This window comes from Mesocricetus auratus, unplaced genomic scaffold (genome assembly GCF_017639785.1).
Source record: "Mesocricetus auratus isolate SY011 unplaced genomic scaffold, BCM_Maur_2.0 Super-Scaffold_100015, whole genome shotgun sequence".
NCBI lineage: Eukaryota > Metazoa > Chordata > Mammalia > Rodentia > Cricetidae > Mesocricetus > Mesocricetus auratus.
The window spans coordinates 54,509,129-54,532,128 of record NW_024429198.1 but is presented as its reverse complement, the minus strand read 5'-3'; the positions used below and the strand labels follow the sequence as shown (position 1 = coordinate 54,532,128).

General features: G+C 44.6%; 1 protein-coding gene and 1 pseudogene across 1 annotated transcript in view; both read right to left on the bottom strand.

Annotated features, from left to right (window-relative positions):
- Nucleotides 1–22,866, bottom strand: part of Elp2 (elongator acetyltransferase complex subunit 2) — a 33,536-nt gene extending 10,670 nt beyond the window's left edge. The window contains exons 1-17 of the mRNA XM_013124388.3: nucleotides 22,661–22,866; nucleotides 20,006–20,084; nucleotides 18,159–18,229; nucleotides 14,618–14,774; nucleotides 14,168–14,245; nucleotides 12,271–12,335; nucleotides 11,976–12,042; nucleotides 11,236–11,373; nucleotides 9,593–9,688; nucleotides 8,379–8,479; nucleotides 8,071–8,202; nucleotides 6,863–7,012; nucleotides 6,435–6,623; nucleotides 3,751–3,820; nucleotides 3,279–3,374; nucleotides 3,078–3,135; nucleotides 2,459–2,531 (exon numbers count right to left, since the gene is read on the bottom strand). Of these exons, the coding sequence (XP_012979842.1) occupies nucleotides 2,459–2,531; nucleotides 3,078–3,135; nucleotides 3,279–3,374; nucleotides 3,751–3,820; nucleotides 6,435–6,623; nucleotides 6,863–7,012; nucleotides 8,071–8,202; nucleotides 8,379–8,479; nucleotides 9,593–9,688; nucleotides 11,236–11,373; nucleotides 11,976–12,042; nucleotides 12,271–12,335; nucleotides 14,168–14,245; nucleotides 14,618–14,774; nucleotides 18,159–18,229; nucleotides 20,006–20,084; nucleotides 22,661–22,798 (1,758 nt within the window). The 5' untranslated portion in view covers nucleotides 22,799–22,866. The remainder of the gene's footprint in view (nucleotides 1–2,458; nucleotides 2,532–3,077; nucleotides 3,136–3,278; nucleotides 3,375–3,750; nucleotides 3,821–6,434; nucleotides 6,624–6,862; nucleotides 7,013–8,070; nucleotides 8,203–8,378; nucleotides 8,480–9,592; nucleotides 9,689–11,235; nucleotides 11,374–11,975; nucleotides 12,043–12,270; nucleotides 12,336–14,167; nucleotides 14,246–14,617; nucleotides 14,775–18,158; nucleotides 18,230–20,005; nucleotides 20,085–22,660) is intronic.
- LOC121144439 lies at nucleotides 2,017–2,138 on the bottom strand (annotated as a pseudogene).
- Nucleotides 22,867–23,000: the final 134 nt, after the last annotated feature.

The following is a 23,000-nucleotide window of genomic DNA, read 5'->3' as shown; positions in this document are numbered from 1 at the left end:
ACACAGTTAAAACATTTCCCTTAATCCGGACGTTGGTGGCGCAGGCCTTTAATCCCAGCACTAGGGAGGCAGAGGCAGGCAGAGCTCTGTGAGTTCGAGGCCAGCCTGGTCTACGAGAGCTAGTTCCAGGACAGCTTCCAAAACAATACAGAGAAACCCTGTCTCGAAAAAAACAAAACAAACAAACAAACTAAAACAATCAAAAACATTTCCCTTAAAAACACCTCCATCAGTGTCTACCTAGAAAATCCACGAAGGCTTTATAAAGATATTGGGGGAGGGGGCTGGAGAGATGGCTCAGGGGTCAAGAACACTGGCTGCTCTTCTGATTCAGTTCCCAGCACCCACAGGATGGCTCACAACTGCTTCTAACCAGAACCAAGAGATCCAGGGTCTTCTTCTGGCCTTCATAGGCATGCATGTATGTGGTGCACGAACATACATGCAGGTAAACATTCACACATGTAGTCTCAGGGAAAAAAAAAGCAACACCAGTTTTATAAGCAAAGAGACTGTAGAAAAGGAGGTCCTTCCATGAGGCTCAAATTGCTCATGCCTCAAAACCACAGAGAATATACAGGCTTTTGAGTTATGAGTTTTCTGAGACAGAGTCTCATGTAGCCCAGGCTGGCTGCAAATCCCTTACAGAGGCAGCTGAAGCGGACCTAGGGTTCGTCATCTTCCTGCCTCAACCCCCCAACTGCAGAGATTACAGATGTACACCATCACCCCAGCTTTACATTTTTTAACCTATAGTTAGTTATTTCTCGTGTATGTGCATGTGGGGGGTCATTTGTGGAGGACAGAGACCAACTTGTAAGAGTTGGTTCTCTCCTTCCTCCATGTGGATTCTAGAGATCAAAGGGGTCTACTAAGTATTGCACCAGCACTTGGAAAAGTTTATAACAAACTTGTATCAAATTGAGTTGGAAAATATGTAAAAAGAAAACATGTTATAAAGTAGGCTTGGCTCTAAAAAGACAAAAAAAAAAAAAGAAGATTAAAAATCATACAATGTGATGGCAGCACACGGCTATAGTCCCCACACTTCAGGAGCAGAGACAGGCAAATCTCTGGGAGCTCAAGGCCAACATTGTAAATTTCCTTATGTCAAAACAGAGAAACTATAGGGAAAAAAGTGAGTCTCACAGAATGTGTGTGAGATTAGACCCCAGACACTATGGTGAGAACAGAAAACTGAGGGAGGTATATGGATCACTGTTTTTCTTTAAATCTAAAATTACTTCAAAAGATTTTTTAAAACACCATCCCTAGGAGAAATTAAAGACTTATATAAAGGAGGAATATTGTTAAAATTCTCCTCAAACTGATCTACAGACTCAATGTCATCCCCATCAAAGAGACTGAGAATACTTCAAGCTGACTCTAAAATTACACAGTAAATAAAATAACCAAAAAGAGAATAAAGTTGGAAGACAATTTCCTAATTTAAAGATATTTTATAAAGATAACAGTTGGCAGGAAGAGCTCACAAGGCTGCACCCCTCCTAGGAGCTATAGGCCTCAAATGGCTGCAGAGGAATTTCTTTTCTTTTCTTTCAAGGTGAACAGGATATGGCATTTACCAGTGATTGTGACTGGACAGTGGTGGCAGGTTCAACACAGCAGAGCCCTCAGCAGTGCAGGGCCAGCTCCTTGTCCATTACCCCACAGTCGTCAGGGACGAGTGATGTATCAGCTACATCTTCAACATCATCTGCATTAAACTTGGGGAAGCCCCAGTTCCTTGCAACAGAACTGCTGGCAGCCAGGTAACTTGACTTGGCTCTGTTCAGGGCCTCAATCACATGTTCTTTTATAGCTTGGTGTAAAATGACATGATGACTTGGCCAATATGACCCCTGACCACTGTGCTCTGGAGCTTTCCAAAGGCACCTGCCTGGAGTCTAGCCTGAGGATCGCTCTCTCTCTCTCTCTCTCTCTCTCTCTCTCTCTCTCTCTCTCTCTCTCTCTCTCTCTCTCTCTCTCTCTCTGTCACACACACACACACACTCAAACTGTCTCACAGGTGCCTTATGACAACACAAGCAACAGGCTTCCCTCTCCCAAGAAGGGTGCTGCTGCAGCCATTGCATATTTCTGTGAGGAAAAGACCTAGTCCACTTCACTGTCTGCATAGAACATTTTCTTCAGTCATGTAATCACTGGTAAGATCATATGCACAATTTTTAGTGTGTGCTAATGCAACCCCAAACCCAAACTGTTGAAAGATCAACTCTAAGAATAAATGAGTAGTTAAAACAGATTTAAAACATAATCACACATTTTTTAAAGGGAAGAGGAAAAGAGAACGTAAGAGATTCAGGCAACGGTACCCAAAAGGCTCATTTCATGTGGATTCTGCCTATATCTGCCAAATTTACAAAAGCCCCATGACAGCGATTACCTGTGACCAAGTAAAACTAAAACACACACACAGACACCACAAATGCCCTACCTTGCAAGCAGAGGCAATCAGAGTCTTCGAATTGTTACAAGCAACACAAAATATCTCATAGCCATGTCCATACCTATAATTTAAGGAGAAAGCATATGGCTTTTGTATTAGTAATATACTTATTCTTATGTTGCAAAACATTCTAAAGTGAAGAGGACCATTCTCTTGACCTAACTCACAATTCCTTAAAGAACATCACATTTTGCTTAGACAACTATTTAGGGAAAAAGTCAGAAACCAAAGAAAAATGATAGCTTCCAAAGGTAATATAACACATCAAAGTGATCTGATTAAACATAGGTTTTCACAGCTAATGCCCGCCAGTCCAATAAACCACCATGACAGATGTTGATGGGAGCCAACAAAAAATGACTAGCTGAGAAACAAACAGAAGCACATACTTTGTTACGCCTCTCTGTCTGTCTGGGAAATTAACACCAACCAACTAATAAACATAAGAAACAGCAACATAAAAGAGAAAATCAAGCCCAAGTGAGGTTTGATTCTCACCCCTGTGAAGCTCTATTGGGCAGGAGAAAAATGAAGATGGAATGGGAAGGAGAAGTCAAGTCATAGTGGACCCCAAGCTATGTATGACTCCACACACAGCTCAACTTACAGTTTCTGAACTTCAGGCCACAACGTGTTCTGCAGAAGATGGTCCTCAGCGGGAGGCTCTACAATATATTTTTAATTCTATAATAAATTTTTAATACATTTGGAATTTCCCCCAATTTAGCCAAACAAAAAATAAAGTCACAGCTCTCGGTCCATAGCCACAGAGTACAGACTGTGTAACTTGTCTTCCATCGTGTCTTACCAGAAAGGACAGCAGGCTGAAAGATCACCTCGGGATACCCAAAGGCAGGGTTAGATAACAGCGGATCCTCCTCATATATCTGAGGGACCAGGTCTCCTAGTTTAGAAAACACGGATACCATGTATGGAGTTGACACATATCAGAGAGCAGCAGCGCGTCCAAACAGTGTATTTCAGAGCTGTGTCCACGAGACTGCACAGTTATTTCTACTCCAGTATTTTCCAAATAGAGTAGGAGTGATTCCATAAGGATTCTGTCCATTTACTTCCACTAGACATTTAAAAGGTTATTTTCTAGCATCTATAACCAACCCTTCAAGTCGCTCACATTATTGGAGTATTCTGTGAATCCTGGGTGAAAACTGCACCTGTGTCCGTGGCCTACATGTGAACATCAGGTGTACGTTACACAAGTTTCCAATTATATTTTAAGTAATAGAACTGTTCAGTAATTTTGGAGACTAAATCCTTACCTGGAAAGATAGCTTTATTTGACAGCCCCAATGCAGGAACAGTGGCTCCTTCTGGAAAATCAGGGTCGTCCTAGAATGAAAAGGAGAGTAAGTACATTTCAGACACTAAAAGTGATGTTCATAAATGCTGAGAATGTTTCCAATCTGACGTGTGTGGCTGTCTGCCACCTTTCTAACTTCTGAGCTGACAGCTGCCACTTCAACCATCCTCCAACAGATGGCACTATCACCACCCCCACCCCCTCAGGCATTCTCTCCTAGGTAAGCCCCTCAGCCCCCACAACACAGCAGGCTACAGGGCCTGACTCATTCAGCAGGCTGAAATGCAAGGCCAAGAACTCTGCCCCCAAGAAAGCCTCAAGGGATGCCCCTGGGACAAGGTTGTGGCCCATAAAGGCATGGTCATGTTGGTTTTATTATGCATATGTAAATAATGTAAAGCTACTTTACAACTTAGTGAAGTATGGTCTGCAGAAACAAAGCTCTGTTAGATCCTGCACTCGCATGTAAGCTACGTGCTGATGATCATCAGAAATAGTATACCACATGCTGAGGGTTCACCAATTCACCCTTAACACACAGGCTGGAACTGGACACGAGTGGTATGAACTTAAAACACCAGATGACTGAGAACGGCCGCCTGGATGTAAGGTGCTGCGTGCAAGCCTACACACTGCAGAACAGGGCAGTGAGAAGCCACCCTGAAGCTCACCCAACACCACTCGACACAAGAACAAATCAGTGAGTCACTTGAAGCCACGGGGAACCGGTGTTGTAGCACAGGGAGCCAAGTGTGCCTGGAGTTACACCTTTCCTGGAATCCCAGAAAACCCTACTTCCTTTGCTAGAGCTGGGCAGACCCTGCTCCTGCGCTCCCTCTGCTGGTGAAGTCTGAGCTCCCTTGGTCTTGTTCCAACTGCTCAGCAGCAGTGAGCACAACAAAGCAACTGCCTTCAGCAAGGGAGGCAGCTGAGACAGGAGGCGCTGCCCAGTGAAGCTGGACTTCATTTCCCGCCACTCGGCTCTCTCTTGGCTTCCCCTCAATATCTGGGCTCCCACACAAGGCTCTTTGTTGCAAAATGGTTTTCATTGCATCCTCCCAACAGCACAACATTAATGCACCTGTCATGAAAGCCCTCCAGCACTCCCACAATTCTCCAATTCCCTCTTCACTCCAACAGAGCCCCAAAGCTCTGGCCTCCCTGCTTGCTGGTTCTTTCTCTCTCTTCTCCCTTTTACCTATGATGCAACTCTTAGTAATAACGTCTAAACAGATGCTTATGTGCAACAGAACCACTCTCTGTAGCCAACGTCTTCCCTCTTCATTTCCATGACCTCATTATTTTATTTACTTATTTATTTATTTGGGATTTTAAAGACAGGTGTACAGCCTTGGCGGATCTAGAACTCACTATGAAGACCAGGCTAGCCTTGAACTCATACATCTGCCAGCCTCTGCCTTCTGAGTGCCGAGACTAAAAGCATACACCACCTACTTCATAATCTTATGATCCATATTATTTGTTTTCTTCAGTGCTAGAACCCTGGGCCATGTACATGCTAAGTAACCCAAGCTGTGTTCTAAAACCAAATTCATATATTTCTGTAAGCTCAAATCTTATGTAAAAAGCAGGCATAAACAAACAGAACAAAAATGTACGTGTATCATAAATGAGTCCTACCAAAACATTTTCATTGAGGCTAGAGCAATGGCTTAGTGGTTGGGAGCACTAGCTGCTCCCCACAGAACCCGGCTCCATCTCTAACACCCACATGGTGGTTCACAGTCATCTGCAACTCCAGTCCCAGGAGATCCCCTTCTTCTGTGCGCTGAAGGCTATGACTCAGATAGTACACAGATATGTGCACAGGCAAGACACTCACATACAAATTTACAGTAACTTAAAAAAACGACAACATTCTCATTACTATAACTGGTGACCTCTCTCTTCCACAGCTAATTTTTCTGTCATAACATGCGGCTATTAGGCCAGGAACGGTGGCATGCATCTTAATCCCAGCACTCAGGAGGCAGATCTCTATGAGTTTGAGGCCAGCCTGGTCTACATAATGAAACACTATCTCAAGGAAAAAAAAAGTAGCAATTAACTAGTGTCACCCTATTAGTGTCCACTCCTGCCCTACAGTAATCTCCAGGAAGATGGGGCTCATCCTTCACTTACCCAGGAACCTACCACAGAGGCAACAAAGGATAGCCATGTCTCAAGTGAACATGCGACACTGCTGCTTTAGTCAAACCAATCTGCCATACAATATGCGTCTAGTCACCTATTTCAGAGCTACGTATGTATGTATGTGTGTGTGTGTGTGTTTAGCCTACATGCATACATGTGCACCACACACATGCCCGGTGCCTGCGAAGGTGAGCAGAAAGCACCGGATCCCATGGAACCCGAGTTAAGGATGGTTGGGAACCACGTGTGGGTGCTGAAAACCAAGCCCAGCCGTCTGCAAGAACAGCAAACGCTCTGAACTGCGGAGCCGTCTCCCCAGCCTGTGCTTACCAGTCAAGTCATCACATGCCACGGTCCACAGAAGTCTCGCCAAGCAGAACCACCCCATGTAACTCCTTTCCTACGTGTACACTACATCTGTAGCCTGAAGCAAACAGCTTTCAATTGGAAAGAAAATGACTGAAATAAAACATTTAGAGGAATACTCACATCACAAAGCATGTGGTCCAGTGACTGCCCTGAAATGGAACAAAAATTTTCCACAAAATTCCGAGGAGCAGAAAAAACACGAAGAACTTTTTCATCTGCTCCAGACACAAACAGAAACCGATCAATCAAGGCTAAACACTTCAGGTTGTATCCATGAATCTGGGGCCTTGCAATCTCATGCCAAGTCATCTGGGATTAAAACACAACAGACACAATAAAAATGACTGCATGCTTCAAAAATCAGTCTTCTCCAACAAGCAAGATATAGGATGCAAAATTTGCTACTGTCAAGTAATTCCCAGTGCCAGCCACCTAAAGGGGGTGCAGTTTATCACAGCCACAGCCTGCATCTTCCTAATGGCTGAGGAGGCTGCTCCACAGAGAGATTTCAAAAGAAGGAAGACTTGAGTTAGGGAGGAAGACCTAACCTGTGACTGGCCTTTCTTCTTCCATGGAGCAAAAAGGCGAGTTGTCTGGTCGGTGCTAGTGGTGATGATGAATTCTCCCTCTGGATCCCATATTAGGTCCTGGACACCATCAAAGTGTCCCGAAATAACAATCCCTGGAACCCATCGTCTCTGCAATTAAAATGATAATAACATACATCAAGATAAACAAGAACCATTAAGAGGAACGTTGCAAAACTAAATATTCAAGAAGAGATCATAAAATAAAAGCTGTTTCCCCATCCACCACACTAAGCTGTAATATCCAAATATGTATTCTATTCTTTAAACAGTAACTGTGGGAAATTTCCAGCCAGACAGCCTGATGGTAACTCTATCAACTAAAACAGGTAGATAATGGTCCCCACCACACAAATGCATTAGAAGGATTAAATGAGTTTATACTCGTGAAGTATGCAGGCACTGGCAGCACACACCACAAGCTCACCAAGCATTTATTAAACTCCGTAATGAAGAAAGAATATCGAGTAAAATGAGAGCGATTTTGAGTGTGAGCCTAGAGGGTTTCTATATTAAGTTAAAGGACTGAGCCAGGTGTGGTGGTGCACGCCTCCTCATCCAGCACTGGGAGGCAGCAGCAGTCAGCTCCCTGAGTTCAAGGTCAGGCTGGTCTACACTCCAACTCCAGAACAGCTAGAGTTACACAGAGAGACACTGGTGGGGATAAAGGACACAGAAATGAGTCACGATCAGTTGGTCAACCTATTCACCGCACCACAGCAGGTTGCCTTCTAACCTCTGCACATGCGCACTAACACACACAGTAAAAATGTGCAAAATAGTGTTTCAAAAGGAAGATATCACACACTCAAATTATGATAAGTCACATTTCACCCGATATTCTTATTTATTTATTAAATTTAAAAATCCCTTATCTAGCATGCAGACTCCGACCTTCATCTGTACATGAAGGGGAGGGGCAGGTAGACAACCCAGGGCCTCATATAAACTAGGCCAATGCCACTGAGCCACATCCAGAGCACATGAGTAACATCTGGGCATCACTCACGACTGTCACACTGCTGCACAACTCTGATCTTTCCTTCCTAGAAAAGTCCAAACTTGTAACCTAGTACAAATACCACAGCCTATGTTTAGAATGAATGTCATCTCAGCTCAAATGCATCCACTAGGAAAGCACAAGTCAGCAAGGAGCCTCATGCTCATACCGGGTTTACTATACTCTGCTTCCAAAGGTGCAGTGCTCCGTGGAATGCGTGAGCGATGATCATGGTGCCATTCTCTCCAAACTGGCAATTGTAAAAGCCCAGGGTATTTCCACCTACTTCACCTACTCGGACCTACACAAGAAGAGAAAAACATTATCAGTCAACACTAGAAAAGGAGTGCAGAGACTAAGTGACAGCTCATTTAATGTACACAAAGAGTGAAACTTTACAGCTCTAGGAACGTAGGTTTGTGTATATACTGACTTTAAAAAGCTCCACTTTGTATTTCTTAAATATCCACCTCTTACCTGTTCTAACCAAACCCCCGACTCTTCATCTGGAGACCAGAGAATCATGGTTTTGTCCATGGAGGCAGATAGCAATTTCATTGGCTGCTGCAGAACACCATCTGAAAAGTGAAAACCAGGGTCTTGACATCATCAACATGCAGAGTTAGAGACTGCCAGAGCAGAGCAGAAGGTACAGCAAAGGTGTACAAAAGCAGCTGTGACGGCCCACACCTAGCACTAGCTCCAGCACTTGGCAAGCTGAGGCAGCACAACTGCTCTACACTCAAGGCTGCACTGTGAGATCCCATCTCCAAACGCATAAGCATAAAAATAGCCTAAGATCCACCCTTAGTATAAACAAGTTGTGATACAGTTAGACAATGGAGTAGTACACAGTAATAAGTAAATCTCTCAGTTAGAGAGACGGTAAAAGAATGAGCCCTGGCACGGAGCGGGTACAGACATCTGACAACAGAGCACACGGGTCAGGGAAAGTGGGGGGTGATGGGATGGAAAGAGAGAAACCAGTAGCAAGGGTACATGGAGTGCGTGGAGCTGGCTTCAAAGGACAGATGATGATGAAGACACTGTGGCAAATAGGACACCTAAGAGCTGAGCATTAATGACTGCTAGCTACCCTAGGGACAAGACCTGGGTTATGTCTTGCTCAGCGTCACAGCAGCACCAGCCAGAGGGTAACCCCGCCCCTCCACAGAGGTAACCCCGCCCCTCCTCAGAGGTAACCCCGCCCCTCCGCAGAAGGTAACCCCGCCCCTCCACAGAGGGTAACCCCGCCCCTCCGCAGAGGGTAACCCCGCCCCTCCGCAGAGGGTAACCCCGCCCCTCCACAGAGGGTAACCCCGCCCCTCCACAGAGGGTAACCCCGTGCCCCACAGAGGTTAAGGGTAAAGAAAAAAGGGAAAGGGTGTTGTTTCTCCTCAGTACTCCCTCCCCGTGGCACCACTTCCCCACTTTCAAGAGTGAAGGTCAATTAATTTTTCTTAATTGACTCACACAGTTAACAGGGTATGGCTGCTTCAGCACCTGGCAGCAATCAGTCAGCCTGCCTGAGTACAACTTTCAGAGGAGCTGCTATGGGCATGGTAATTATACGGGCCAACTAAAAAATGCCTTACATTTACGGACTTTAGTCCCATCAAACAATCCTCCAATTAGCTGGCCGGCTTAAAGCACTGTTACAATTACTGAAGCAAGAGCTGTCTTCCTCCTACCTTTGTAAAATGGAGGCTGCCAGTGAATTGAGTTTACCCAGTTCTCGTGTCCAGCCAGCAGGGTCTCCAGGGTTATCGCAGCCGTTATACTAATTCCTACAACAGAAGCGACACAGACTCTTTCCTCACAGCTCCTCTAAAAGAACATTCGTAAAAGCAAGTCTGCGGTAAAGTTATGTCAAGAAATTAGGACAAAATATAATACCCAGATTCAACAAAGAACAGGAATTAAAAACTTCACTCAACTCCCACAATGGAAAAAAAAAGAGCTAAAAATGAATTTTCCCCTAATTTTTCTCATTCTGTGCATAAACAAATATTAAAGAACATATTTTACTATTTGAAATATTCTTGAAAAGGCTGTTACACAGCAATTGAAAAGCAAAATCACACATCATTTACATTTTGAAACATCACACATGCAATTCTTATGCATCAGTTCAAAACTAGAGCTGGGAGTGTGGCTCCGCCATATACACGTGCACGTCCTGGTTTAATTTCCAGCACACCAAACCAAAAATGCCCGCATTAAAGAAGCAGTATTAAAGCAAAAACAAGGGCTGGGCATACAGCTGAGTTGAGACAGCAAGTGTGCCTGGGACACACAGGGTGGCGTTAACGGGGAGGTGTGGCGCAGCCCTCCACCACAAGCATTCAGGAGGTAGAAGGGGGAGGTTCAGGGATTAAGGAGGTCAGCCTGGGATACAGGAGACCCTGTCTTAAACAAACAAACAAACAAACCAATAAATAAATACCCAAAACAGGTAAGTCAGCCTCTTTGTTTCCCTTTTGATAATTATCAATTTTCTTTTTTGGGGGGGGTGAGAGGTAGGAGGAGTTTCTCTGTAGCTTTGGAGCCTGGTCCTGCTACTCACTCTATAAACCAGGCTGGCCTTGAACTCAGAGATCCGAGTGTCTCTGCCACCCATGTGCTGGAATTAAAGGCATGCACCACCACTGGCCGGCAATAATTATCAATTTTGTTTTAAATTTACCATAATGAAGAAATAAGGGAAGCTAAATTCATATTCCAGACCTTTAAAACAAATAAATGAACATTTTCATATTTTGGCATACCTATTTATAGTATGTGGGCTACATCACTTCTTGGTTTCCTCCATACAACTGTTACCAAAGCCACACCTCTGATAGACCTTATAACTAAGACCAACCAAGAGCAGCACACCTAGTGAGTGAGGACTAACGAGGACTGATTTTGGTATTTAGAAACAATCCCAGACGTATCTCCATGACACACCATTCCAATAGGATCTATGAGCAGGGAAGCCAGTCTATCACAGCACTGTAAGAAAACCAGAACTGCACACGCCACTCCCACGTAGAGGAAGAGTTTAGCTTCATGAATGCGCTCCACAGGACCAGAGCTCACACTATTCCTCAGGTCTTCCTATGCTACCTATGCTTGCCACATTTCACACATTAATTCACTGACAAACAGTAAGCACAGCTTTCAGCAGTTAAAAAGACCTGACTAGCAGAGTTTATAAAAGTGTTTCAAACATGAAAAATAATAGGTCTCACATAAAAATACAAAACTAAGCTCCACACAGATGTGTGGAGACAGACAAATGAAACAGCTAGCAGAGCTAAACACTTACAGCAAACAAGTCCCGGTTACTCACCTCCATCCTGTAGAGTGAAGGTGTTTTCCTTTAGCTTTATGCTATCGTCCTCATCTTCTAACGATGTTGGTCTCATATACAGTCTCCATACTCTTATTAGGCAATCCTGTGAACAGCTTGCTAGGCAAAGGTCGCTACCTATTTAGAAAATACATATTACATTACTGTTAAAAACACTGAATGCCATAAATTTAGGTATAAGACTTTTTCATCTATGCTGTATATATTTCCAGATCCAAAAATATTATTCTTTCCTTATCCTTCATTTATTTGATTGGAATTCATTTTTAACAGCGTTGGCAAATATATACACAATGTTAATAAATACATATAAAACAAGTGGTTCTCTATAGCTAGGCCATGAAGTTCTAGGAAGAATTCCTCAAGAACATCTACATATAACTAAGACAAATATTGTCATCTTATAAAAATCAACTTGTTTCATTCTTTACCACCCGATCAACAGTTAACAGAAGTTAAGAACCCCCTGTTCTAGGCCAGGGAGATGGCTCAGCAGACAATGTCCCTGCTGCAAGTCTCAGTAAGTGTGGCCTTAGAGGGAACCTGCTCCCGCTCCCCAGTGCTGTCTTCTAATCTGCAGGTGCACGCCATAGTATGTGTGCTCCATGTTAAAATTTTCTTAAGTTCCTTTTCTAACTGGGGCAGTAGACGATGTAGCACTCAAAGAAATCTTAAACTTGTCCCCATCATGCTCACATCTAATAAAATTCCATACTGACCAAAGGTCGCCCATTCCACTCCTCTTATCCAGTCCTCATGTCCACAGAGAGAAAGCACTTTCTGGAACTAGAAGATAGCAGTCAGTAAGGTACATGACACCTCAGTCACTAGAAGGGCTCGTCGCTATCTTCAAATCTCAAGCAGTTTAAAGGATCATGAGATAAAACAGACGTACTGCGAACGCAGCCCTGAAAGTGCTGGACAGCTGAACTTCTCCAACTAGTTTTAAATTTCTGTTAAGATTCACTGCTAAGCAAACGTAATTCTAGTCTCTCAATAAAAACCATCCGTTACCTGGTCATCCTGTTGAATAAATAGGTGAATTTTGCAGTCATCATCACCGCACGCTAATATTGGTACTGGGAAGGAAAACAAGCATGGCTGTAAGTACTGCAGGTAAATCACTGGGCAAAGACACCGACTTCTCCCCACACTATCACACAAATTAACTGAAAGGGTCCACCTGTCTCCAGGAATAAATGGACGCTGCAGCTTACAGCCAGTGGTTATGGCACATCTAAGACAATTAGTGCGTCCATTCTGAGCACCATGACAGAAGGGGACTGAAAGGGAAGGACAAGAGGGACCCGGGGAGAAGGCGCAGGGGTAAGCGCTTGCCGTATATGCCTGAAAACCTGAGTGCAACCCCTGGGACCAACATAAAAGAGTCAGATGTGGTGCTGTGCGTCTGTAATCCCAGCACTCCTCTGGCAAGATGAGAAGCAGGCAGAAGAAGTTGCTGGCCACCTAACCTAGAATACACGGAGTATGTAGAAACAAGAGAGCCCTTGCCTTAGAAACAGGGTAGACAGACAGAAAGACTCCCAAAAGTTGTCCCCAACCAAAACACGTTTCAAGTAAGAACAAATAAGGTGTATTTCTACAACACCAGCCAGAGGACCAAAGGGAACTGTTAGCCTAGCTGGATGCTGATTAGCCCAGCATTAGCTGCTACCTAAAAATCCCCCTTCCCCCCAGACAGGGTTTCTCTTGCAGCTTGGAGCCTGTCCTGAAACTTGCTCTGTAGGCCAGGCTGGCCTTGAACTCACAGAGATCAGTCTACCTCTACCTCTCGAGGGCTGAGAGTAAAGGCGTGCACCATCACTGCTTGGCTTTTTAAAAAATCTGGTTTCCATGTGTTTATTAACTTTAAGGACTTTACATCTGGCTTGAGAATAAATGAAATGTTAAAATAAAAGAGCACATAATCAAACAAATGGCTAGGAACTCTGAGATGACTAGAACGTATGTGTTGCAAAACTAACCTCACTTCCCAGCCACCTTTGCATAAAGGAAGCAGACATGGAACCAGAGCCCCAGCGCCTGCCACAGAGGACAGAGAGCAGGAGTGGCTGGAGTTTCCTGGCCATGCCTCTGGCGGCTGGGCCTGCCCTCCAGGTAAAGAGAATCACTGTTTCATATCGTGTCATTTCTGTGGCTAAAGAAGGCAGGTAAAGTCAACTCACCATGCAGGACATGAAGAGTTGCCACCTTGAAAGGCTCACACAGTTAATCACCTTTCATCTTAGCCCAACATCACCCTCAAAGAACGACTTTCTCCAAACTGCATTTAGATACACCCATGATAAATTCAACAAGCAGTGATACCAATGTGGCACATATCTTACCTACCAGAATTCCTAATTTTATGAGTTACACTTGGGTTGTTGAGTACTATTACATTATCAACATCTCAATTTACTTGCTGTTGTTCTGTTTCTGAAACAGAATCTCATGTAGCTCAGGCAAGCCTTGAACTCCTGATTCACCTGCCTCCATCTTCCTAATGGTGAGGTTATAGGTGTTTACCTCAATGCCCAGTTTGTTGATTTCATAAGAGTATTTAGATACAGGGCTGGGAGTTTAGCTCAGTGGTAGAGGGCTGTTTAGCATGCAGGAAGCCATCCCCTGGATCACCAACACAAGAAAGACAAATGTAACAGATACAAAATCAAGGTCCCAAACATTTCTTGTTTGTTTTTGTTGTTTTTTTTTTCTTTTTTTGAGACAGGGTTTCTCCATGTAACAGCCCTGCTTGTCCTGGAACTCACTTTGTAGAGCAGGCTGGCCTTGAACTCAGAGCTCCGCCTGCCCCTGCCTCCCAAGTGCTGGGATTAAAGGGGTGCACCACCACCACCCAGCTCCCAAACATCTCTTACACTGTTCTTTTAATAAATCGGAGGACACTCACCATTAGTATCAGGCAAAACAGACAGGCAGACAGCCAGAACACATCCATCCCCAAAGTTCAAGGTCTGAAGGTGTTTTACTAAAAAACAAAAACTCACCATAAACAATTATCCCTGAGCTTGTCTACCTAAAGAAGCTGGGTGGCATCACTAGTCTAAGATGTCAGCAGACAAATGGAGAAGTCAAACCCATGCTTCAGTGACTTTGAGAAATTAAATTGTTGAATTTCAACGAGATCAGAGAGAACAAAATTGCTCACTTAAAAAAGGCTTAGTTGGAATTTAGTTAAACAGATACTTTGGTTAAGGAGTATTTAGACAAAGTACAAAAGAAACACACATTAGGATAACACTTCCAAGTTGCTGAAAATGTTGGAACATATGTGTGTTCTCATAGCTGTTACTCACAACCTCTATTCCTTTTACCTAGATTACAAAGCCCCCAAACCTACCTTCCGGTCCCTTTTTAGACCATAGTCGAACTGTAGAGTCTGAAGATGCAGAAGCTATCAGAGTACGCAGCACACCATCAGATGGGTCACTCTGGTAAATAGCGTGCAGAGCATAAACAGGTCCCTCATGGCCTTGAAGACGGGCTACTTTTAAAACCTGAATCAGGAAGAGTGTCACACGTGTTACGAGAACAAAGGAATTATATAGCTGGGCACGGTGACTCATATTTATAATCCCGGAATCCTGTAATCAGGAGGCTGATCCAGAGGACCACTGTGAGTCTGAGAACAGCCTGGACTGTCAAACAAGACTGTCTCAAAGAGGAGAATCGAGGAGGCTGCAGACAGAGCGTGATGGCTGCACACTTGTAATCCCAGCACTGGGAGGTGGAGCAGGAGGAGCATTAGTTCAAGGTCACCCTCAGTTACACCAGGCAGCACACAGACGCATCAATGGGTACCCAATCCCTGCGATGCTCAGCCTTTCCCGTATCCCATTCCTTACATCCTTCCTCTATGCCTCTCATACCCCCACCCCCTCATTCCCCCCTCAGTTGACTGTCCTGCCACTAGGAGCTTAGGGAAGCACTGAGGAAAAGTCTGGCTAGTCTCTCACTTCAGGTCTCAAAAGTAAGAGCTCACTTTGCCTCCCTGGATTCTTCTGCTAAGACTGAGCCCAGTGCGGGTGGCATTCTACTCTCATTTAAATATAGATGGCTCCAGAATCCCATCTCCACTAGACCTTCCAATTCCTGCAGCACTGGGGCATGAACAGTGGGTCTGGTCACACAGCCAGCAGGTCCCACGACAGGGCTGCACCTGGTTCCTTATCTTCCTACTTGCCCTCTTTTTCTGCAGAAGCACCATTCTCCAAGGGCCCTAAAAGAACTCAATTGTCTCTGTCCATCATATCCCCAATTTATTATGTAACTAACTAACCTGCCAGTGTCAAAGCGTTTTTTTACATCATCTCGCCTTTTCTTCCCGTTTTCCCGATGCTAAGTTAGCAGTGCTGTCACAGTACTCTGACATAGTCCCCTCCTTAGCAACCTCACTGGCTCCAAATGCCTGATGAATAGGAGCCCTCTCCTGGGAGCTAAGGACTGAACCCGGCCTCACACACACAGGCAGTTAGGTGCTCTCTCTGCTGCAAATCTGCATCCCTGCGCAACCACAGCAACAAAAACTGGGATACACACTTTGCTATATGGTCTATACTGACTGACCTTGAACTCAAACTGTTCCTGCCTCAGCCTGGTAAGTGCTGACAACAGAGGCCTGCACCACGTGACCATCCTAAGAACAAACTCCCAATGCTAGCACTCAAATGTGATCTTCCTTATTTTCTGGTATTTCTGAACACATGCGTAATCTAGTAACATTTCCGAAACTGTCTCCTCCAAGTTCAAAGGCATGCTAAGAGATTTGGGGAAAGGCAGGTTCATTTGTGTAATGTTTTTCGTACTTGGAATCCTCGCTCTTTAAATGTTTCCCAAGACAATCACCCTCCACTCTTTACAATCCAACTCAAATGCCTTCCGTTTGCAGCGGAGGCACAGCAAGCTCACACACCTGGGCATGGAGCAATCTGAGGCTTCACTATTCAAGTCTACTCTACCTTCAAGATAATGTCCTTGACTCATGAGCAAGAGAAAAATGTACAAAACCAACACAACTTGCTTCACTCTTATTAATCTTTGCCTAAAACTAGGAACAACCTAACTGTCCACTAAAGAGGCCCACGCACATCACACACTGTGTGGAACATCGCAGCTGCCCATTTAATACCCCAAATTGTCTGCCATTACCAAGAACAGAACGGCTCAGCCTGAATGAGGGATTCACAGGGACAAGTGACAGCACACAGATATGGAAGCAGAAATTAGAAGAAGGGCGCAGTGCCCCTGACACGAGGAAGGTAACAATCTCAGCAGGGTGTGATGGCGCCCACCTGCAATCCCAGCCCGCCAGGGGATCATGCCTTTAAGAAGATTAGGACACACAGTGACACCGTGTCTCAGAAAATGTGTATGCTTATGCAAATGCACGGCACGCACGTGGGTGTCTATCCTCATCTTCCACCTGATATGACCTTGGTCTCTCCTAGTTGTCACCATGATGTAGCCCAGGCTAGCTGTCCCAGAGCTGCTGGGCACTCTCCTGTCTCCATTTTCCCTCCACAGGACAGGATCTGGGATTCCAGGTGATGGCTTCCATGCCCAGCCACTGTGTGGGCTCTGGAGACTGGAACTCAGGCCCTCCAGCCTGCACAGCAAGAATTTTATCCCCTGTATCTCCCCAGCCCATGTTTCAGACACTTTTTTTTTTATTAAAATACATAAATAAATAACGTGTCTTGGCTGCTGTGGTGGTTTGACTAGGAATGGGACCCACATTGGAATGCTTGATCATTAGTGAGCGGCACTACTTCACATGGATTAAAGGGTGTGGCCTTGTTAGAGGAAGTGTCACTGAGGGTGGGGTTTCGAACGCTCAAACCAGGCCCAGGGTTTCTTTCTTCCTATTGTCTGAGGACACAGAACTCTCAGCTCCTGCTCCAGCCCCATGTCACCCCACATGCCACCACACTCTGTTATGACAATAATGGACTAACCCTCTGAGACGTCAAGAACCCCAATTAAGTATTTTCTTTATAAGAGTTGCTGTGGTCATGATGCCTCTTCACAGCAACAGAACACCAGCTAAGAGAGCTAGATACTTAAAAAAAAAAAAGCCGGGCCGTGGTGGGCACGCCTTTAATCCCAGCACTTGGGAGGCAGAGGCAGGCGGATCTCTCTGAGTTTGAGACCAGCCTGGTCTACAGAACGAGTTCCAGGACAGCCTCCAAAACAATACAGAGAAACCCAGTCTCAAAAAACAAAACAAACAAACAAACGATAAAGTATTTGGGCTTCAGACTTTTTTTTCCCTAATGCTTTTTTGGCAATTTATTTTGTAATATATTTATGACCCAAATTTACTTGAAATATTCAGTATGGAGCATATGAGACCTTTTACTTTCCTGCACAACAATTGAATAAAGCTCAGAGATATTTTCTTTTCATATATTTGATCATGTATAATATATTCAATCATGTTCCCCATCCAACTTCATATTCTCATTCTTGCTCCAAACAAACAAAAAGTAAAAACTGAAAATCAATACAAACAGAAATGCAAAATAAATACAAAAATCAAAAAAGGAAAAAACAGCAAACAAAACAGAAACATGGAATCAGTTTTATATTGGCCAGCTACTCCTAGACACAGGGCTTGGCTAGGAGGAGTCATAAATCCAGATACCAATTGTAGCAAACAGTCACTTGGTTGAAGACTTTGTGTCCATCTCTCCCTTCTCTGGGATTTTGTCTTCAGATTTTAAAAACCAACAAAGTGTATGGGTTATAGTAAAATAGCAAATACAGTAAGTTCATAAATGAGAGAAAATGAGGGCATTTCATAAATCAAAAAAACAAGAAATGAGAGCTAAAACTTGGAAAGTAAATACAGTCGTTTCTTAGAAGTAGGAACATCTACTGACCTGATTATTCTCTAATTCCCAGTAAATCACTCGATTGTCAGATCCTCCAGACACCAATTCAGAGGAAGGGGCTGAAAAAGTTGTTTTTGGTAAATATTTGCATTCATGCCATGTCTTTCCCTAGTTGTTTTATTAACTTCTTAAAAAATCTAAATTATCCAATGACAGCCGTTACTAGAAGGTCACAGGTTACAGTGATAACGCATGGAATTCATTTTGTGTGACTTCACTTCTAGACGATGTAAGATCAATACTGCACAACAAAGTCCTATGGTGTGGTGCAGTAGTCTCTGATGTCACCTGTGTTTTTGCACACACATTAGAGCCACCCTTCGTATCATACAATGGCTTCTACTGACCTGATGCACATCTTACTCTGACTCACACTTGAGATAAGTATTGTATTAACTTTCTCTAATACCACAGGTAAAACCACAGAGAAGAGTCTCACCCGCTCAAGAGACTTGTGGACTTGCACCTGGATCACAGAATGAAAAGAAACTCGGACAGTCAGACAACAAACAGCACGGTAGGACAGAAGGACAGCAGAGACTTCCACTGGACTGACTGTTCACAGCAACCAATAGGTCAATTAAAAACTCCCGAGTCAGAGAATCTTACAATGAAGAGAAATAATCCACTGCATCCCAGCAATTCTCAAAATTTTTGTTCTACTTCATACTCTTTAAGAACCCTTAAAAAGTTTTTAATGTGGGTTATGTATATCAATATTAGAAGTTAAAACTAAAAAGCATTTTTTTAATAGTTCACCTAAAAACTACAATCATGTTGGGTATGAAAACACACACCTTTAGTCCCAGCACTCTGGAGGAAGAGGCAGGGGCATCTCTGTGGATTTGAGGCCAGTACAGTCTACATAGTGAGTTCTAGGTCATCCAGGACACAGTGAGACCTAGTCTCAAAAACAAACAAAAAACCATACATACATCTTAGGCACCAGGGCTGGAGAGATGGTGCAGCGGTTTGGAGCACTGGCTGCTTTTCCAGAGGTCCTGAGTTTGATTCCCAACAACCACATGGTAGCTCCCATCTTAGGCACATTCTGTACAAACCTAGAGATCTGAGTTTGATTCCCCAAACCCTCACAAAGGTGGATGAAGAGAATCAACTCTACTGGCGCACCGTGGCATGTACCCGCCATCACACACTAGCAATAGTAATTTAATTATAATGATGCACAAAATATGTTAATACAAATTTCCATGGGAGCGGAAGAACTCTCATGTTAGAACCATGAAAAATTAAGACCAGAAGCCCAATTCTGGATGTCTACAAGGCTCTTTGATGTCTGACTATATTAGAAAAGAGCTGAATTTCATCTTTGCTGCTTTCTTTAGTCGGTTACGGTATCATGTTATGTCATGTGGTGCATAGAAAAACCACACAGCACACTCTTGACAGTCCGTGAATGAATACGCTCCTCAGGATTGTGAAAACAGCGTGGACCTCACAATTCCTGGGGCGTCGAGAGTCCTCTGACCCAGTACAGCCTCTTACTTTCCAGACCATACTATCGGGTGCAACAGACATACTATGTCTTAACTAAAGCAACCACGTATCTACAGCACAAACAGACTGAGTCAGCTAAATGTTAGTTTCTACCTGTGCCCTGCTCACAGGGTTTCCAACCAGAGACTAGGCACAGCAGGCCATGCTTCAACTGTTATCAAGTAAAAATACTAGTCAGCTACCTACCTCACTGGGTAGACCAGTTCTCATCTTTTTCCAAACATACATCAATCAAAGAAATGATAAAGAAAAAAAAAAATCACTAACCATACTTTATCAAAAACATTTGAGATCAGCCTTCTTGGTTTAATACTTACAGCAATCCAGTCTACGTATCCAATGCAGGCAATTGACTCGAGCGGTGTGACCATTCAGGTTGTTAATAACCACGCATTTCTTTAGAGGAAAAAAAATCGATTAGTATATTAAAATGTAGCCCACACGAGCCGGGCGGTGGTGGCACACACTTTTAATACCAGCACTCGGGAGGCAGAGGCAGGCGGATCTCTGTGAGTTCGAGGCCAGCCTGGTCTACAGAGCGAGTTCCAGAACAGCCTCCAAAACAATACAGAGAAACCCTGTCTCGAAAAACAAACAAACAAACAAAAAAAAAATGTAGCCCACATAGTGATTGACAAGCAAAAATCAGTTACCAATATTTTGATGCAATAAAAAGACAAAATTCCATCAACAGAGTTGCCTTTCAAGTCACAAATCTCGAACTGTGGCTTGAGTTACCGATTCACTAGAGCGATTTTCTGCCTTTCCACACGTATTCCCACCATCCTATTAATAACTGACAATCTTAGCTCCCTGGGTCTTCATCTACATAGTTCTGCTCACCCAAGCCCTGTGTCAGCAAGCCTGTCTTGACTCTCCAGAATAAACAAGAAGTCACTTTGTGAGCCATAGTCCTCAGCAAAATACTATCAAGGCACATTAAGCAGAGGGCTTAATTTTTTTTCCATGTGCATTGGTGCATGTCTGCGTGAGGGTGTCAGATCCCCTGGAACTGGAGTTACAGACAGTTGTGAGCTGCCATGTGGGTGCTAGGAATTGAACCCGGGTCCAACAACTGAGCCATCTCTCCATCCCATGTTGATGGTTCAAAAAAGACAAACATCTGCAGTTAACGTATATAAATTCATGGTTAGACAAGTGGTAGGTTCTTTAGCCTCAGTGACAGGGACACAAGGTCATAACAATTGATAAAATCCTTTTAGATCAGATCCCCGCAAGGTGCACAGCCAGCTCCTCAGCCACCCTTGGGCAGCCCGACTTCACACACAGCTAAAGATCTGATCACAGTACTTCTCATTACAGCCTTTCCGTGTTTGTTATCAATAGCACTGACTTGATGCCTGCTTGTATGCCAAGCAGAATTTCTCATGGCTGGGAAAAAGGAACTGGGGGAAAGTACTTAAATGCATTTCCTTGTCTCTCCCATTAAACTGAGAAGTAATTACTCATTATTTTTGCAGCGTCCCAACGCCAACAGCAAACCTAGATGGGATCTCAAAAACTGCCAGATAAACATCATCCTCAAAATTGTACTGTAGCGGTGTGTGTGTGTGTGTGTGTGTGTGTGTGTGTGTGTGTGTGTGTGAAGGCCATAGGCTGATCTCAGAATGTCTTTCTCATCAATTCTCCACCTTATTTTCTGAACCTGAGATTAATATTTTGGCTAGGCTGGGTGGCCAGTAAGCTCTGGCGTTAGATGTACAGACACGCCCGGTTCTTACATGGGTGCTGTGAAATCTTAATTTAGGTCCTCATGTTTGCCTCATGTTTGCCTAGCAAGCACTTTACTCCCTAGGAGCCATCTCTCCAGCCCCACATTTCAAGGGTTCCTATTCTTTAACTAGGTGCCCAACCAGAAAGTACTTGGGGGTTCGATAAATGATACGTTAAGAATCCTGTAACCTGACGATCAGGTTATCATTAAAAAGGTGACAGAGATGGACATGGTGGCTCAGATCTGTAGTCTCAGCACCTGGGAGGCTAAGGCAAGAGGATGGACCGTAAGCTAGCAGGCAACCTCAACTACAGTGGGTCCAAACGCGAGCCAGCCTGGGCTACAAAGTGAAACAAACAACAGCAGCAGCAACAAAGGGCACAAATCCACTCACTTCTGCACAGACATGGGCTTCTACTGGCTAACCCGGCCGCTGATGGCCAATGTCAAGTTCACCTTGGGTTTGATTATGCTGCTTCTTGCCAACCAAGAACACACACACGACAATTGATAGGAAAGAAAGACCAGAAGAGAGGTAAGAGCGTGCTATAGGTAAGAGGAAGGGATGGACATGCTTTTCGTATAGAATTTTGTACATGCAAACGTTGAGGGAAGTGGGATTTCGAATCAAAACTCTAGCAATGCAGCGCTGTCAGAAACATCTGCTCTGCACCTCAGTTTTCAGTGTCTCAACCCTGACCCGTGCAACAATAACTGCGCCATCCTAATGTAAACAGGGGGGAGGGGTCACGGCTCCGGGAAGCATGCACTAATTGCTCACTTGAGGAGCTGAGTAGGAAAACTGTCAGAAGATAATCTGCTGGCTGGTGCTCAAGAAATTACTTAAGCCCTACTTTACAACCAGGGCTTGGCGCCCTCATCCTCTATTTTTCCCATTCTTTAATGGCTGCATTCACGTGCGTACCTAAAATACCCGTAACGTTTCTTTGCGATGCAGTGTTAGGTTCGTTAACTGTACTGCGAGGTAATAAAGAATTCAGATGCCATGTGTGGCCCTTAACCCACGCCTAAATTTCAATTGTTTTAAGGGTTCTCAGAAAGATACCATCCTTGGGGTTTCGGTTCGGGGCTTACGGGCCATGGTCACCCTCGGCAGAAGCAGCGCGGCCCAGGAAGAGTCCAGGCCCCTCGGGAGGCTCGCCCAGACCCTTTGAGTGTCCTGCACCGCGCCCTCGGCCTGCAAGCTGGGCCCGCAGCGCGCGCCTCATCCTCGTACCTGAGGGTCATAGAGAACCACGGAGCAGGACGTGCCGAAGGCCAGGAGTCCCCCAGACCCGCAATTCCAGCTCAAAGCTCCTCGAACCCGGTTTGGGCAGCAAAACACGTGAGCCACCTGCAGCCCGTGAGCCACCATGATGCCAGACGGTCAGCGGCCGAGACAGTCCCGCGCACTTCCGCCCCGGACCGGAACTAGTCTGGCTAGCCTCGGCTTCTCCCGCAGAAGCCCGCGGGTCTGCGTTTCCGAGGGGGCGGGGGCGGGGCGGGGCTAAGGCGACCCAGCCCACAGACCACGCCTCCCGGCCACACCCCCGTCTGCTGGCGTGGTTCTTCCCCGT